Below are 18,647 nucleotides of genomic sequence, written 5' to 3' on the forward strand. Positions count from 1 at the left end.
GGGCTACAGAAGGAATTGGATTAGGAGAATAGGCAAAGAAATGGCAGATGGAATAAAGTGTCAGAAAGTGTATGGTTATGCACATTAGTAGAAGAAATTAAAGGGTTGACTATTTTCTAAAAGGAGAGAAAATACAAAAAAACTCATGTGCAAAGGGACCATAAGGTATAGGAGCAGAAGTAGGCCATTCAGCCCATTGAGTCTACTCTGCCATTCAATCATGGGCTGACCCAATTCTTCCAGTCACCTCCACTCCCCATACCCTTTGATGCCCTGGCTAATCAAAATCTATCTCTGCCATAAATATACCCAATAACTTGGCCTCCACAGCCACTCGTGGCAACAAATTCCACAGATTTACCACCCTCTGACTAAAGTAATTTCTCCACATCTCAGTTCTAAATGAACGTCCTTCCATCCTGAGGTGGTGCCCTCTTGTCCTAGACTCCCCTACCATGGGAAATAACTTTGCCATATCTAATCTGTTCAGGCTTTTTAACATTTTTAATGCTTCTACGAGATCACCTCTCTTTCTCCTGAACTCCAGGGAATACAGCCCAAGAGCTGCCAGACAGTCCTCATACAGTAACCCTTTCATTCCTGGAATCATTCTCGTGAATCTTCTCTGAACTTTCTCCAATGTCAGTATATCCTTTCTAAAATAAGGAGCCCAGAACTGCACACAATACTCCAAGTGTGGTCTCACAAGTGCCTTATAGAGCCTCAACATCACATCCCTGCTCTTATATTCTATACCTCTAGAAATGAATGCCAACATTGCATTCGTCTTCTTCACAACTGACTCAACATGGAAGTTAACCTTTAGGGTATCTTTGCATCTCTGCATTTTGAATTCTCTCCCCATCTAAGTAATTGTCTGTTTATTTCTTCCACCAAAGTGCATGATCATACACTTTACAACATTGTATTTCATTTGCCACTTTGTCCATTCCCCTGAACTATCTAAGTCTTTCCGCAGGCTCTCTTGTTTCCTCAACACTACCCGCTCCTCCACCTATCTTTGTATCACCACAAATTTAGCCACAAATCCGTTAATCCCGAAGTCTGAATCATTGACATACATCATAAAAAGCTGTGGCCCCAACACCGACCGCTGTGGAACTCCACTGGTAACCAGCAGCCAGCACAGGATCCCTTTATTCCCACTGTGTTTTCTGCTGATCAGCCAATGCTCCACCCTCGCAAGTAACTTCCCTGTAATTCCATGGCCTCTTACCTTGTCAAAGGCCTTCTGAAAATCCAAGTACACCATATCTACTGCATCTCCTTTGTCTACCCTGCTTGTAAGTTCCTCAAAAAATTGCAGTAGGTTAGTTAGGCAGGATTTTCCTTTCAGGAAACCATGCTGGCTTTGGCCTATCTTGTCATGTTCCTCCAGGTATTTTGTAATCTCCTCCTTAACGATCAATTCCAACAACTTCCCGACCACTAATGTCAGGCTAACAGGTCTATGGTTTCCTTTCTGCTGCCTCCTACCCTTCTTAAATAGCGGTGTAACATTTGCAGTTTTCCAGTCATCCGGTACAATGCCAGAATCAGTTGATTCTTGAAAGATCATTGTTGATGCCTCTGCAATCTCTCCAGCTACTTCCTTCAGAACCTGAGGGTGCATTCCATCAGGTCCAGGAGATTTATCCACCCTTAGACCATTAGCTTCCTGAGCACCTTGTCAGTTGTAATTTTCACTGCACAGACTTCACTTTTCTGACACTCTTGAATGTCCTGTATACTGCAGATGTCTTCCACTGTGAAGATTGGTGCAAAATATGCATTCAGTTCCTCTGCCATCCCTGCATCTCTCATTACGATATCTCCAGCATCATTTTCTGTTGGTCCTATATCTATCCTCAACTCTCTTTTACTCTTTATATACTCAAAAAAGCTTTTAGTATCTTCTTTGATATTTGTCACCAGCTTTCTTTAATAGTTCATCTTTCCCTTCCTAATGACCTTCCTTAGTTTTCTTCTGCAAGCTTTGAAAAGCTTCCCATTCCTCTTATTTTCCCACTAGCTATGGCTTCCTTGTATGCCCTCTCTTTTGCTTTTACTTTGGCTCTGACTTCACTTGTCAGCCATGGTAGTGTCCTTCTTCCATTCGACAATTTCTTATTATTTGGAATATATCTGTCTTGCACTTCCCTCATTTTTCTCAGAAAATCCAGCCAATGTTGCTCTGCTGTCCTTCCTGCTAGTATCCCTTTCCAGCCAACCTTGGCTAGTTCCCTTCTCATGCCATTGTAATTTCCTTTATTCCACAGAAATTACCGAAACATTGGAATTTAGTTTCAGTGAATTCGGATCATATTGTGATCACTGTTCCCTAATGGTTCCTTAACCTTAAGCTCTCTTATCATCTCCAGATCATTGCACAACACCCAATCCAACACAGCCGATCCCCTAGTAGGCTCAACAACAAGCTGTTCTAAAAAGCCATCTCTTAGACATTTTACAAATTTTCTCTCTTGAGTTCCAGTACTGACCCAGTTTTCCCCAATCCACTTTCATGTTAAGATCCCCAACGATTACCATGACATTTCCCTTCTGACATGCCTTTTCTATCTCCTGTTGTAATTTGTAATCCACATCCTGGCTGCTGTTTCGAGGCCTGTATACAACTGCCATTAGGGTCTTTTTACCCTTGCCATTTCTTAACTCAATTCATAGAGACTCTACACCTTCTGATCTTATGTCATCCCTTTCTAATGATTTAATATTATTTCTTATACACAGGGCCACACCACCCTTTCTGCCTACTAACCTATCTTTCTGATACACCGTATATCCTTGGACTTTCAACTCCCAATGGCAGCCATCCTTTAGCCAAGTTTCAAAGATGGCCACAACGTCATACTTGCTTGCGTTATGCATACTTGGGTATAGAAAGTTTCATTTGTGTGGAGGGTCTGGATTGGTTTGTTTTCCTTGCAGCAGAGGAGTCCGAGAGGGGACCTGATCGAAGTGTATACAAACTTGGGAGACCTGTATAGGATGGATAGTATGATCCATAACAAGTGTAGAAAACCAGAGGACATGGATTTAAGGCAACGGGCAGGACGTTTAGAAAGGGTCTGTGCCATCCTCAGGGTGGAAGAACAACACCTTATATTCCGTCTGGATACTCCCCAACCTGATGGCATGAATATTTATTTCTCCTTCTAGTGAACAAATATCTCCCATTCCCCCCCACCTTCTATTCCCTACTCTGACCTTTCACTTCTCATCTGCCTGTTGCTTTCCTTTGGGTGCCTTCCTTCCCTTCTTTATTTGTCCACTCTCTTCTCCTATGATATTCTTTCTTCTCCATCCTTGACCTTTTCCACCCACCTGGCTTCAACTATCACCTCCAGCTAGCCTCTTTCCTTTCTCTCCACCTTTTTATTCTGGAATCCTCCCCCTTCCTTAATCCTGAAGAAGAGACTCGGCTGAAACATCGACTGTTTACTCTTTCCCATAGATGCTGCCTGATGTTCCGTGTTTCTCTAGCGTTCTATATATGTCGCTAAGAATTTTATCTGTCAGTGAGTGGTTGGGATCTGGAACTCTGCCTGAGGGGGTGAAGGAGGCAGTGATTCTCATAATATCTAATTATTTAGGGAACTACTTAAATTGCTAAGGCATAGGTAACTGCAGGCCAAGTGCTGGAAAGTTGGAGTAGCCTATATGTGTAAGGCTTACTTCTGTGCAGTATGACTCTGGCTCTGAGTTTAGATAGATGTTTGATACTGGTCTTCCACATACAGTAGTATTGTCTAACCTTTTAGGATTCAGGGTTTATTGATAACTATATTTCAAGCCTTTGCCATTGACTTCATTGTTCAAAATTGGAAGTATTTCTATTCAGAAAATTAAAACTTTTCCATTTTCTCCAATTCATCCTGAGGTGCCAACATAGCTATGCCCACAATGCTGAGCAGAGCAACAAAGAACACAGCAACATAGAATACAAACAGCAAAACAAGCCCTTTCCTTCCTCCCTCGCACCCTCACGGAATGTCCTCCAACTCCAGCGAGGCACTAGAAGCGGCCAGTACCTGTAAGGAGTTTGTACATTCTCCCTATGACTGTGTGGGTATCCTCTGGGCACTCTGGTTTCTTAATACAGTCCAAAGACATATCAGTTGGCATTGTAAATTGTCCTGTGATTCGGCTAGGGTTTCATTCGGGGATTGTTCGGTGGCACAGCTCAGAAAGATGGAAGGGACTATTCTGCACTGTATCTAAATAAATAAACTATCAAACAAACTCAAATTCATGCTTTCATGACCAGAATGCTCTTTTCATTGTTGCTTTCAGATACCCTTTCCCACATAAAATTTCTGCATCTGTTATTCATGACGGCAGATTTCCACTGAGAACATTATCCATGTTTTTAGATCATAGCTTTGATCCGTTCTAATTGAATACCCTTTGCTAGACTTATTTCTTTGAGCTGACTTGTTTGTTTATTTCCTCACTGTTGGATCCAACCAAGAATGTCCATCTCGCACTATTTCATTGCACCCACCTGTCACTGGAATATTTGTTGTTTATTATTCTGTTGTAAAATTCTGTCTTTGAAACTGCTTGACTTGTCTGTCTCCCACTGATCTTCAAAAGCTATTATGAACACTTATTTTTAACCATACCTTCATTTGGTTCAAAGATTTTTGTGTTCTTCCTTTTAAAGTACTTTTGTGTTGACTAGTAGTTTGTGTGAGGAATTCTTGTGGAATGTATGTTTATGCCCTCAGCCCATTTTTTGGTTGAAAGCAACTGTTGTTGCTATGGTGTGTTGGTCAAGGATCAAAGTATGTCTCATTGCCAAAGTTTGCATTGTCTCTCTGCTTGATTGACATGACCATCACCATTACAAATTTGCACAGGCAAGGTTCTTCTCAGAAGTACACTATTGGTCAGAGCATAGTGTGAAGTGGTTACTATTAACAATAGAAGCCTTTTGCTTTAGTGATGCCACTTGAATTTATATAATCGCATACGGGTAAAATTAGTGAGTCCAAAAGCTCTTTGCAGGTAAGTTTTGCACAACAGATACTAAATTTAGAGGTGAAAATGTCTGAGATTGAAAGTTTCAAGGTACTTTATGATCAAAGATTGTTTTAATTATACAACCTTGAAATTTGTTTGCTTACGGGCAGCGCAAAGGCCCCGAAAGAACTCAATTAAAAAAAAAAGCCAACCCCTCCCCCTCCCCAGTGCCCACAGAGGAGGAAAAAAAACACGAAACAAATCATATAAACAATAGAAGCTAACATCATCAACAAAGTCCTGACAAAGGGTCTTAGCCCGAAACGTTGACTGCTCATTTCAATGGATGCTGCCCGATCTGCTGAGTTCATCCAGCTTGTTTGTACGTGTTGATTTGACCACAGCATCTGCAGTGTACTTTGTGTCAACAACATCAACAGCATTCCAAAGCAAATTGAGTCCTTGGACCCAATCCCTGGTGTAGGCCCAAAGCCTATGTACTCAGTTCATCATATTAGCAGGGCAAATCTCCACAAAGTTCGCAGACACAGCACAGTGGCCTGGGGGTGGGGGGGGGGGGGCTAGTCTCACAGCCTTGGCGTCGTGGAGAGAGAATCCCCCAAACTGTCTGGGCTGGCGTTTAGATTGTCTGAACCTGGCTGTAGGGTCTGGGCCCCACGGACAGTGAATTGCTCTGGGCCTAGGTTTTGCTGTCAAAGGAGCCATTCGCGACCTCTCAAAATCAGATTGGTGCTCAGAGCGATCCAGTCTTTCCCTTGTTGAAGTAGTGAAATCATTTCATTTTTACTCCTGGCCAATTCTGGCATCTCTAAGCCTGAATGTTTGAAACTGCAGTGAGCAAAACAATTTGGAATTATCTTACTGCTTATTTCTCACTAACTATCAATGACAAAATGTCACTGCTTTTTGAACACAAGCACATGCAACTGATGCTATTTAAAAACTGTTCTCTGTAAGTACAGTGTAGGGTCTAACAGCCACACAAGTGCACGCCACTGACGTTGGTTCCAGTTGAGTGGCACTGTGTCCCAATAAACTAAGGGAATCTCGGCAATTTTCTTGATTAGTTTTTGTTCTTTAAGAGTTGTCCCAAATAAGCAGCTGTGCTGATTAACCAATAGCCCGATGAACTGAAATCCATTGTATTGTCAAGTTGTTATTTTTTGTAATTGTTGGTTTATCTTGGAGCATAATGTTAATAGCTTTGTTCTAACAGGGTCATCTACCCAAAGCATGAAGTGAGCAGTTCTTTCTATGAAAACAAAAAAAAATCCCTGCAAAGTACTTGAAACCTTAAACAAAATGGTGGAAGTGTTCAGTAGATTTGGTAACAGATGTGGAAGGAGTAAATCAATATTGTTTAGAAGCATAGAAAACCTACAGCACAGTACCACAGGCCCTTTGGCCCACAATGCTGTGCTGAACATGTACTTAGTTTAGAAATTACCTAGGGTTACCCATAGCCCTCTATTTTTCTAAGCTCCAGGTACTTATCCAAAAGTCTCTTAAAAGACCCTATGGTATTTGCCTCCACCACCGTTGCTGGAAGTCCATTCCACGCACTCTCCGCTCTCTGCGTTTAAGAAAAAAAAACTTACCCCTGACATCTCCTCTGTACCTACTTCCAAGCACCTTAAAAACTGTGCCCTCTCTTGTAAGCTATTTCAGGCCTAGGAAAAAGCCTCTGACTATCCACATATCAATGCCTCTCATCATCTTATACACCTCTATCAGGTCACCTCTCATCCTCCATCGCTCCAAGGAGAAAAGGCCGAGTTCACTCAACCTATTCTCATAAGGCATGCTCCCCAAACCAGGCAACATCCTTTCAAATCTCCTCTGCACTCTTTCTATAGTTTCCACATCCTTCCTGTAGTGCGGGACCAGAAATAAGCACAGTACTCCAAGTGGGGTCTGACCAGGGTCCAATATAGCTGCAACATTAAGTATATATAGAACATAGAATAGTACAGCACATTACAGGCCCTTCGGCCCACAGTGTTGTGCCGACCCTCAAACCCTGCCTCCCACATAACCCCCGACCTTAAATTCCTCCATATACCTGTCCAGGTATAACATCATCTCTCGGCTCTTAAACTCAAACCCACTTTTGTTGAAGGCAAATGCACCATATGTAGCCTTAACCACACAATCAACCTGCGCAGCCTATGGACATAGGTCCGAGACCTATGGACTCGGACCCCAAGATCTGTCTGATCCTCCACAGTGGCAAGAGTCTTATCATTAATGCTATATTCTGCCATCATATTTAACCTACCAAAATGAACCACCTCTCACTTAACTGGGTTGAACTCCATCTGCCACTTCTCAGCCCAGTTTTGCAACCTATCAATGTCCCGCTGTAACATCTGACAGCCCTCCACACTATCCACAACACCCCCAACCTTTGTGCTGAAAAAACAGGATAGGATCAAGTATTTTCCCTCTTTCATTCTCATTCTGCTGTTTCAGAGCGGAAGAGGTGTTGTTGCTGAGCACTGAGACGTTTGCTAATTAAAAAACACTCATCAACACAAAACCATGTCTGATGAAGGAAAGCTTTTTGTGGTGGGCTGTGCTTTGACACAGATGAACAATCGCTGGAGCAGTTATTTTCCAAGTATGGTGAAGTTTGTGATCAAAGATAAAGAGACAGACAAATCTAGAGGGTTTGGTTTTATTACTTTTGAAAATCCTGATGATGCAAGGGACAGCATGTCCTTGAATGGAAAGTCAGTTGATGGTCGGCAAATTCAGGTAGACCAAGCAGGAAAAGGCTCTGGAGGGCGAGGACGCAGTTACCAAGGTGGTTACTCACAAAGTTATGGATTCCGTGGTGCGAGAAGTAGCCATGGATTTTAGAAATGCTGATAGAAGTGGATGAAGTAGTTACGGAAATTACTATTATAGAAGCCAAAGCTCAAGCATGTATGGCTATAACAGTTCAGCTGGGAGGTCTTCTTGGATGACTACGACAGTTATTCTACAAATGAGTTGTTTATCTTCCTCAGAACTGGAACAATGAGAACACAGGCATGGTTGGAGATGTAGAGAAGAGGGAAGGGAGACTTTTATTTTATATTTGCTAAGCTTTAATTTTAGATCTCTAATGTGCAGGTATCTACTTTGTACTTTGATGTTCCATAGGAATTTATTATGTTGAAAAGTTGTTAAAATATAAACTGTTAGCTTGAAAGGAGAGGGGCTTTGTTGCCTTTTTATGAGGTGGCTCTCCAAATCATTTAAGCAGACTCTGCATCAAGTTAGTCAAATTCTAATGCCATACTTACCATACTTACAGATCGTGTGCTGTGTTGCAACATGAACAAAGTCACAGGAGAGAAGTAGATGATAGACATGAAGTAGTCTTTTATTCAACAAAATGAGAGACAGGCATCATATTGAGACACCTTCAGAGGAAGATGCCTGCTCCACCCAACATTACGTGACATTTTATATGCTAAAAATCAAAGGACAATTCTATATTTGCTATGTATTTACAATCCTTCCTTTGAATTACGTATAACTTTCACACCTCCTCCTTATCACCACTCTATAGCTACCCAAAAGAATGTTAAATGGACATTGTCTGGTCTTCCAATTAAGTGTGGTTAAATGTCGTAAAGCGTAGAAACAATTGCAATTAATTTATACGGGAAAATTTTTGGGCATTCCCAGACCCAAAAAATAACCTACCAAATCATACTAAATAACACATAAAACCTAAAATAACACTAACATATAGTAAAAGCAGGAATGATATGGTAAATATACACCCTATATAAAGTAGAAATATTGTAGGTACGGTGTAGTTTCACTTATCAAAATCGGGAAGACAGCGAGCCAAAATCGATTTGGAGAAAAAATTGGCACGTACATGCATGTGCAAACAACTGCCCGCACAAGGTTTCACGGTCATTGTAGTCTTTCTCGGGGTAAACACACATATAAAGCGGGCATCTTTTTTTTCGTAAAAGCGAAAATTCTCTTTGGTTAGCGAAAACAGGTACTAATGTAGGTATTTCGTAACAGCATTGTGGTAAAACAAACGATCGAAAAACGGGGGACACCTGTATTCATATCTGAAGATCGGTGGCTGAAGTTAACTTGTTGCTCTACAGACCAAGTCCAGAATATGCTCCAACATGCTGAAGGACACTAGTATAAAATATAAACAACAAGTTAGCATAGCAGTTAGCACAACACTATTACAGCTCAGGGCATCGGAGTTAAATCCCACTGTCCCCTGTAAAGAGTTTTGATGTCCTCCCCTTGGGTTTCCTCTGGGTGCTCCGGTCTCCATACCAGGTAAGTTAATTGGTCATTGTAAATTGGCCAGTGATTAGGCAAAGGTTGAATTGATGAGTTGCTGGTGGCGTAGCTCTAAAGGTCGGGAGGGCCTATGCTATGCTGTATCTCCAAATAAAATAAAATCTGCTGGAGGAACTCAGAAGATCAAGCACCTAGAGGGTGTGGGGTGGTGGAGGGACGGGTGTAGAGGGAGGAGGAATTGGTCAAGACACTGCATCAAGACTGTATGTATGTCAGTGATGAGTATTCTGACTCTGACTCTGAATGCATCCTGTAAAACTGAAGTTAATGTGTTGGTATTGATTTATTACTGTCACATGTACTAAGATACAGTGAAAAGCTTGTTATGTATATTGATTATACAGATTAAATCATTATGCAGTACATTGAGGTAGAATAAGGCAAAATAATAACAATGCAGAATGAGATATGAAAGCTACCAAGGAAGTACAGTGCAGGTAAACAAAGTGCATGACTGTGATGAGGGGAGACCAAGAGTCCATCTCATCTTACAAGAGTTGGATGATGCTGGGGTAGAGGTTGTTCTTGAGCCTGGAGAGAAGAGAGAATGTCTGAGCTGGAGGGGGATCTTTGATTAATGTGCATCAAAGGGAAAAACATCTGAGTAGTTTCTAACCTGTGGTCCAGGCTGGGAACCATGGCTTAATGGTATTGGTCTATGATATAGAAAAGGTTGGGAACCCCTGGAGTAGTTTCAGTCATAGTTTCCTCAGAAACTATGGCTGCTCATTGGGGTGTGACTTCTGAATGGTCTTTATGTACTTATTAATCAGCTGATTGGTCATCATGGAAAGGCAATTGGTGATGAAATGTTTGCAAGTAAATTGCCAAGGTTGGAGAACAACTCAACCCAACTAGCTGTATGTCTTTTAGAATGTGCGAGCAAAGCGGAGCACCTGGAGGAAACTCGTGCAGTCAGGGGGGTATGTCTTACAGTCAGTGATGGGAATTGAACTCCAGTTGGAGTATCGCACACAGTTTTGGCTACCTTTTCTGGGAAAGGAAGCACTGGCATTGGAGAGGGTCCAGAGCAGGTTTACATGAGTGACCCCAGGAATGAACGGGTTACTGTATAAGGAGCGTTTGACAGCTCTGAGCCTGTATTTGCTGGAATTTAAAAGAACGAAGGGGGATCTCATTGAAACCTACCGAATATTCAAAAGCTCAGATGGGCAGGCCCAAAACATTGACTGTACTCTTCCATAGATGCTCCTTGACCTACTGAGTTCCTCTGACATTTGTGTGTGTGTCAAAAATTTCTTTAGGCAGAGCATGGTGAATCTGTGGAATTCATTGCCACATATGGCTGTTAAAGCCAAGTCATTGGGTATATTTAAAACGGAGGTTGAGAAATTCTTGATTCATAAGTGTGTCAACAGTTATATGGAGAAGGCAGGAGAATGGAGGTTGAGAAGGATAATAAGTCATCCATGATAGAATGGCAGAGCAGGCTTGATAGGCCAAATGGCCTAATTCTGCTCCAATGTCTTATGGTGTTATGGTGTTCGACAGGAACAATTCCAATTGCAGGTCTCTCTGGATTGTGGAATACTTGCCCTATGGAAATCTGACTTTATATATTTGCCCATAAATTTAAAAAAGTAATAAAATATTTTGTTATTCATCATCAATTGGTAAAAGTATGCATTCTGTTACTTGAAGTATGGATAGTATTATGGTAAATAATGAAATGCAGGTATTATTGGAAGTGTATGCAGAACAATACAGTATGGCTAGATACCAGAAAGCAGACATTTCTGACTTGTGGGAAAACTGGCTTGCATATAGTTCTCAGAAAGGAAACTGTCTGCCTGTTGTAGCTTGGGGAAGAAATAATGTAAACCTAACATTGATGTTGTGTTCTTAATTCTGCAGAAGCATCATGTTGTTACCAAGCAAGAGAATATCCAATTTGCAGAGATGTCTGTGATCAGGTATGATCTTTGATAATTTTTATATAAATGCTTTTTAATTAATATAAGTTGAAATAATATGGCAGTGGTTACCTACTGTTTTTCTCTTCAGTAACTCTGATTTTCTTCCTTGTGTTACATTAGCCTTAATATCGCACCCTTCTGACATGCATGTAAATTGTGAGGCTTTCTCATGTTCTTGGAGCAACACAGCAGCATAGTGGTTAGCACAATTGCTTTACAAAACCAGCAATCACCGGTCAGGGTTCAATTTCCACTGCTGCCTGTAAGGAGTCTGTATGCACTCCCCAGGACTCTGTGTTTCCTCTTCACTGCTCCAGTTTCCCGCCACATTGCAAAGACATATGGGTTAGGGTTAATAAGTTGTGGGCATGCTATATTGGTGCCATATATAGCATGCGCCAATATGCATATATTGCATATATGGTGACACTTGCAGTCTGCCCCCAACACAATCCTGGGACTGTGCTGGCATTTCACTCTTTGTTTTGACCTTTTGATGTTCATATGAAAACTGATGCTAATCTTTGGGTGCTGTGGTGGTGCAGCGGTTAGCGTGACACTATTACACCTCAGGGTGTTCTGGAATTTGCAGTTCGATTCTGGCACCCTTCTGTAAGGAGTCTGTATGTCCTCTCTGTGGAACGTGTGGGTTTTCTCTGGGTCCTCTGGGGTCCTCCCACATTCCAAAGATGTCCCGGGTTGGTTAATTGGTCACTGTAAATTGTCCCATAATTAAGGTTAGGGTTAATCAGGGTTATAGATTTGCTGGAGCAGCGTGGCTCAAAGGGCCAGAAGGGCCTGTTTCGCGATGTATCACTAAGTAAGTAAATAAAATAAATAAAAAATAAAATTCACCAGGTGTCTTGGAACGTCGGCCTCACAGGCCTATGTGCCCTGTTTATGAGCCTCTGCATACTTCCCCCTTCTACTATCCTTCACAACCTTAAAACATCTTATCTCTATGGAACCTAACCTTCCCTTAATTGCCCTGTCATCTATTTCTTCCCCTCTACCTCAATCTTTCCTAATGAAGTTTGTCAAGAGTGCTATATTTTGCTTTTTCAGTGGCAAGCTAATTATAATGATGGTCTAAGAAACATGTGAGATTGAATCTCGTAAGTGATAACTTGTCACTCACCTGATCAGTGATCATGTGAAGATTTAGTGATTAGAAAATTGAGATTTTACTTGTTTACAAGTCTCTTCAGGATGGAAGAATGTCTCTTGTCCTTTGAAGCAATTTGGAAGTGACTCACTGGTACCGATGGAACATGACTTTATTCCCACTTTGCTGTCAAACTTAGTCTCCCTACTCCATTACAGCTGACCGTAAATGCTGCTGTCTCAGAAGCATTTCATAAAACTCAACCCCTAGTTCCCTGAAACTCTGTGCATTTTTAACTGTTCCTCAAGCATGCTACTGCAATTCTGTTTGAATGTCACCCATGATGGACACGCTCCATCCTAGTCTTTCCTGGCCTTGCTGCGCCCACTGACGTGATAGTTAATGACATCCATTTCCAATTTTGCCTATCCATAACCAGTCATAATCAGAGGATTTTGTGAAACGGCTTCTCCTCCTGTCCTGAATCTCTACCCCATGTAAGTACAGTGGGCCCACCTTATCCATGGGGGATTGGTTCTGAGACCCCCCCCCGGTTACCAAAAATCACGGATGCTCAAGTCCCTTATTTAATCTAGATCAGTGCGGTGGTCTTTAGGACCCATCGGAACCCCAGACTTTATTTAACATGTTCAGAGCAGTGGGCATTAGGACCTGGTGGCGTAGCTCTGAATCCACAGTGTTTCTGTTCACAAAAGTAATCACGATCGCAATTGAAAATAAGGTGGAAGTAATAAAGCGATCGGAAAGAAGTGAAACGCCATCTGTCATTGGAAAAGCGTTAGGCTACAGTCGGTCAACGATCGGAACAATTTTAATGGAGCATGTGAAAGGTCCTGCCCCGATAAAAGCTACGATTATTACTAAGCAATGCAGTGGTTTAATTATTGAAATATGCATGCTTCTTAAGTGTTTTATATGCATAGAAAGATAAAATATGTACTATATACTAAGAAAAACGTTTGACTAACTGATGCTAAATAATACCGGATGTACCCGTTCCGTCTTCAAATCCGACTTAAAGACGTACTCGGGAATGGAACTCATTCATAACCTGGGGACTTCTGGGTTTTCCCAATCCGTGGTTGGTTGAATCCGCGCATGCGGAATCCGCGGATAAGGAGGGCTGACTGTACACTTAACCCCTTCCCTCACACAGTACTTCGACTATTAGACGTGAACAGAATCAGGCTAGTTGGCTCATTGATTCTGCTCTGCCATTCGATCTTGGCTAATTTATATTCCTTTTCAACCCTATACTCCTGCCTTCTCTCTGTAACCTTTGATGCCCTTACTAATCAAGAACTTAGCAAACTCTGCTTTAAATATACTCAAGCAACACACACAAAATGCTGGTGGAACACAGCAGGTCAGGCAGCATCTAAGTAACGTTGACTGTACTTCCTATAGATGCTGCCTTGCCTGCTGTGCTCCACCAGCATTTTGTGTGTGTTGCTTGAATTTCCAGCATCTGCAGATTTCCTCGTGTTTGCGTTTTTAAATATACTCATTGACTTGGCCTTCACAGATGTCTGGCAATGAATTCCACAGATTCACCACTCTCTGGTTAAAGAAATTCCTCTTCATCTTTGTTCTAAACTCCAGCAAGTACAAGCCCAGAGCCACCAAATACTACTCATACATTAACCCCTTCATTCCTGGGATTTGTATTAATATGATCCAACAATATGATGCTCCATCCAAAGTGTATCATCACGATGGTATCCATTTTCCTTTATTTAAAGGTGTGAATGCTAAACCTGTTGTATCTGGTTGCCACCACATATTTTATGCCTTCATTGATTCCACCTTTCCCCTCTGACCATTCCTCAGAATCCTCTAAACTAATTGTAGAATAGTTGCCACATTTGAATCTGAGCATCCACTAACACCACTTATCATCAGATTAAGATATACCTTCTTGACTCAACCTTCACAGATGGATTTGAAAAACTGCTACTACTTTAGAATTGAGGGTCAAAATAAGCTGCCCCCAATTTAAGAAAAGAAAAGAGGTTGTGAGTTTTTTTTTTGAAGTCTTTGTCCAGAGGTGTGAAAGCAGAGTTGGTGAACATTTTTCAGGTAGAGGCTGGTGTGTATTTGATAAATAAACCAGCAAAGAGCGACTGCAAACAGATATTAGTTGCAGAGTTGAGTTTATAATCAGATCAGCAATTATCTTTTTATCAAGCCTTAAAGATATTTGCTTATATGTTTACATGTGCTAGGAATTTGCTCTGGTGTGTTGGTCAGGGTGTGACATGCAACAAAAAACATTCACCAATTATAAAGTATAAAGAAATATATAAATAAAAGTTAGAGGTTCAAGTATGGATGTGGAATAAAATAATGGAATTGCAGAGCAGCCTCGATGGGCCGAATGGCCTACTTCTGCTCCTACGTCTCATGTTTTTAAAATGTGCGTGAATACATAAGTGCTGGCATATTCACTTGACAGTAACTGATAGGAATGCATGCATGTTTCCTGAGTGTTCTGCTTGATGTTTTTGCCAACCAGTTCTATACATAACTTCTGAGATCAGGATAGTAAGAAAGTCTGTTTCAGAAGATTTTTTTCAACGTTCTGGATATCTGCGTTCTTGTTTAGTATGTCCATTCTAATGCCTATAAATGGGTAAAAAAGCACTGGCCTGTTCAATGTTCTGTTCTCCTCACTGCTGTTGTGATCGCAAGGGCTACATTAATTTGTATTTAAATACTTTCCTAAATGATGCTACTACAAAGGATGATGCTTTGAAATAGAATGAAATCCAGATGCTTTGGCAATCCATGTGAAACACTGTGGCATTTGGTCATTGCACAATAAAGATGTCGGTAACTTTGTGGCATGGACAAAGTCGGTTTTTAATCCTGTTTGCTTTGAGTCTCTAACTTATTTCCTGCCATTTTTTTTGTTTTTGGTTTCAGCATGGATTAGATGAGCCAAAGGACTTGTTAGTAGAACAGAAACAAGTCCTTTGGCCCATCTAATCCATGCTGAAACCATTTAAGCTGCCTACTCCCATCGACTTGCACTGGGACCATAGCCCTCCATACCCTATCATCCATGTACAGACAGACAGACAGAAATACTTTATTGATCCCGAGGGAAATTGGGTTTTGTTACAGTCGCATCACCAAGAATAGTGTAGAAATATAGCAATATAAAACCATAAATAATTAAATATTAATAAGTAAATTATTCCAAGTGGAAATAAGTCCAGGACCAGCCTATTGGCTCAGGGTGTCTGACACTCCAAGGGAGGAGTTGTAAAGTTTGATGGCCACAGGCAGGAATGACTTCCTATGACGCTCAGTGTTGCATCTCGGTGGAATGAGTCTCTGGCTGAATGTACTCCTGTGCCTAACCAGTACATTATGGAGTGGATGGGAGTCATTGTCCAAGATGGCATGCAACTTGGACAGCATCCTCTTTTCAGACACCACCGTCAGAGAGTCCAGTTCTACCCCCACAACATCACTGTCCTTACGAATGAGTTTGTTGATTCTGTTGGTGTCCGCTACCCTCAGCCTGCTGCCCCAGCACACAACAGCAAACATGATAGCACTGGCCACCACAGACTCGTAGAACATCCTCAGCATCGTCCGGCAGATGTTAAAGGACCTCAGTCTCCTCAGGAAATAGAGACGGCTCTGACCCTTCTTATAGACAGCCTCAGTGTTCTTTGACCAGTCCAGTTTATTGTCCATTCGTATCCCCAGGTATTTGTAATCCTCCACCATGTCCACACTGACCCCTTGGATGGAAACAGGGGTCACCGGTGCCTCAGGTCCACCACCAGCTCCTTAGTCTTTTTCACATTAAGCTGCAGATGATTCTGCTCACACCATGTGACAAAGTTTCCCACCGTAGCTCTGTACTCAGCCTCATCTCCCTTGCTGATGCATCCAACTATGGCAGAGTCATCAGAAAACTTCTGAAGATGGCAAGACTCTGTGCAGTAGTTGAAGTCCGAGGTGTAGATGGTGAAGAGAAAGGGAGACAGGACAGTCCCCTGTGGAGCCCCAGTGCTGCTGACCACTCTGTCTGACACTCTGTACCTATCCAAATTTCTCTTAAATAGTGAAATCGACCTGGCATACACTACATATGCTGGCAGTTTATTCCACACACTCACGACCCCCTGAGTGAAGAAGTTTCCCCTCAGGTTTCCCTTAAACTTTTCACCAGTCACCCTTAACCCATGACTTGGGTCCCGTCCAACCTCTGGAGAAACCATGCTTGCATTTACCCTATCTATACCCCTCATAATTGTGTATACCTCTCTCAAGTCTCTTCTCAATCTTCTATGTTCCAATGAATAAAGTTCTAACCTGTTCAGTCTTTCCATATAACTCGGGTCCTCCAGACCTGGCAACAGCCTTATAAATTTTCTCTGTACTCTTTCAGTCTTTCCAGTAGGTAGGTGATAGAAACTGCACACAGTACTCCAAATTGGGTCTCACCAATGTCTTGTACAGCTTCAATATAACATCCCATCTCTTGTGCTCAATAACACACACACAAAATGCTGGTGGAACACAGCAGGCCAGGCAGCATCTATAGGGAGAAACACTGTCGATGTTTCGGGCCGAGACCCTTCGTCAGGACTAATTGAAAGGAAAGATACTAAGAGATTTGAAAGTAGTGGGGGGAGGGGGAAATGCGAAATGATAGGAGAAGACTGGAGGGGGTGGGATGAAGCTAAGAGCTGGAAAGGTGATTGGCAAAAGTGATACAGAGCTGGAGAAGGGAAAGGATCATGGGACGGGAGGCCTAGGGAGAAAGAAAGGGGGGGAGGGGAGCACCAGAGGGAGATGGAACACTTCATCCCACCCCCTCCGTGGGTGATGGTCATTTAAGCAGCTGGTGCATATCAGAGGTCCTGGTATGCAACCATTGACACCAGGTGGACAACCTCTGAAGAATATTATAAATGGCTGGGGTCACCTGTCTTGTAAAGACACTACCCAAAAGAGGGCAATGTCTTCTGTAGAAAAGTTTGCCCAGAACAATCATGTCAAGACCATGTTATACAACATGGCATATTATGATAATTATGAATGCAGATAGTAAATTAATGTTTGGAATAGTAAATTTACATCTTTTACATAAGTGAATCACTGGGATCTCCCAGTGGCAACGCATTTTAATTCCACTTCTCATTCCCATGCTGATGTGTCCATCCATGGTCTCCTCCACTGTCGTGATGAGGCAACACTTAGGTGGGAGGAACAACACCTTATACAGTTGGCCCCCATGGGGATGAATAAAGTATCTATCTATCTATCTATCTATCTATCTGCGAGGGATTGGTTCCAGGGCCCCTCGCGGATACCAAAATTCAGGGATGCTCAAGTCCTTTATTCAACCTGTATCAATGCGGTGGATCTTAGGACCCAGCGGAACCCAAGACCTTATTTAACCTGTCTCAGTGCGATGGACATCAGGACCCAGCGGTAGAGATCTGAATCTGCAGCATTTCTGTTCACGAAAATAATCACGATAACGATTGAAAATAAAGTGGAAATAATAAAGCGATTGGAAAGAGGTGAAATGCCATCGGTCATTAGAAAAGTGTTAGGCTACGTCGGTCAATGATGGGAACAATTTTAAAGGATGAAGTGAGAAAGGCTGTGCCCCAATGAAAGCTACAATTATTACTAAGCAATGCAGTGGTTTAATTATTGGGTTTTGGGGTTTTGAGTTTTTGATCCTCCACATCAACCCGGCACGGTGGAGAGCGCACTCCATAGCGATCTGTCACTAGATCGAACTCGGGAACTTCCCGAACCCGGCTCTGAAACATACATTCTTAAGTGTTTTATATGCATAGAAAGGTAAAATATATACTATATACAAATGCATATGTTTGACTAACTGACGCTAAATCAGTTAGTTTAACTGATCCCTGAAAGCTGCTTCACAGGTAGATAGGGTAGTTAAGTAAGCTTATGGGGTGTTAGCTTTCACAAGTCGAGGGATAGAGTTTAAGAAACGTGATGTAATGATGCAGCTCTATAAAACTCTAGTTAGGCCACACTTGGAGTACTGTGTCCAGTTCTGGTTGCCTCAGTATAGGAAGGATTTGGAAGCATTGGAAAGAGTACAGAGGAGATTTACCAGGATGCTGCCTGGTTTAGAGAGTATGGATTATGATCAGAGATTAAGGGAGCTAGGGCTTTACTCTTTTGGAGAGAAGGAGGATGAGAGGAGACATGATAGAGGTGTACAAGATATTAAGAGG

At 42.0% G+C, this 18,647-nt stretch overlaps 1 protein-coding gene across 3 annotated transcripts in view; it reads left to right on the forward strand.

The window, feature by feature from the left end:
* reck (reversion-inducing-cysteine-rich protein with kazal motifs) overlaps nucleotides 1–18,647 on the forward strand; it is a 185,313-nt gene that overhangs the window by 50,864 nt on the left and 115,802 nt on the right. For all 3 annotated transcript variants that reach the window (XM_073029289.1, XM_073029443.1, XM_073029366.1), the window contains one exon: nucleotides 11,215–11,273. In XM_073029289.1, coding sequence (XP_072885390.1) covers nucleotides 11,215–11,273 — 59 coding nt within the window. The remainder of the gene's footprint in view (nucleotides 1–11,214; nucleotides 11,274–18,647) is intronic.

The sequence above is a fragment of the Hemitrygon akajei genome, chromosome 1 (genome assembly GCF_048418815.1).
Source record: "Hemitrygon akajei chromosome 1, sHemAka1.3, whole genome shotgun sequence".
NCBI lineage: Eukaryota > Metazoa > Chordata > Chondrichthyes > Myliobatiformes > Dasyatidae > Hemitrygon > Hemitrygon akajei.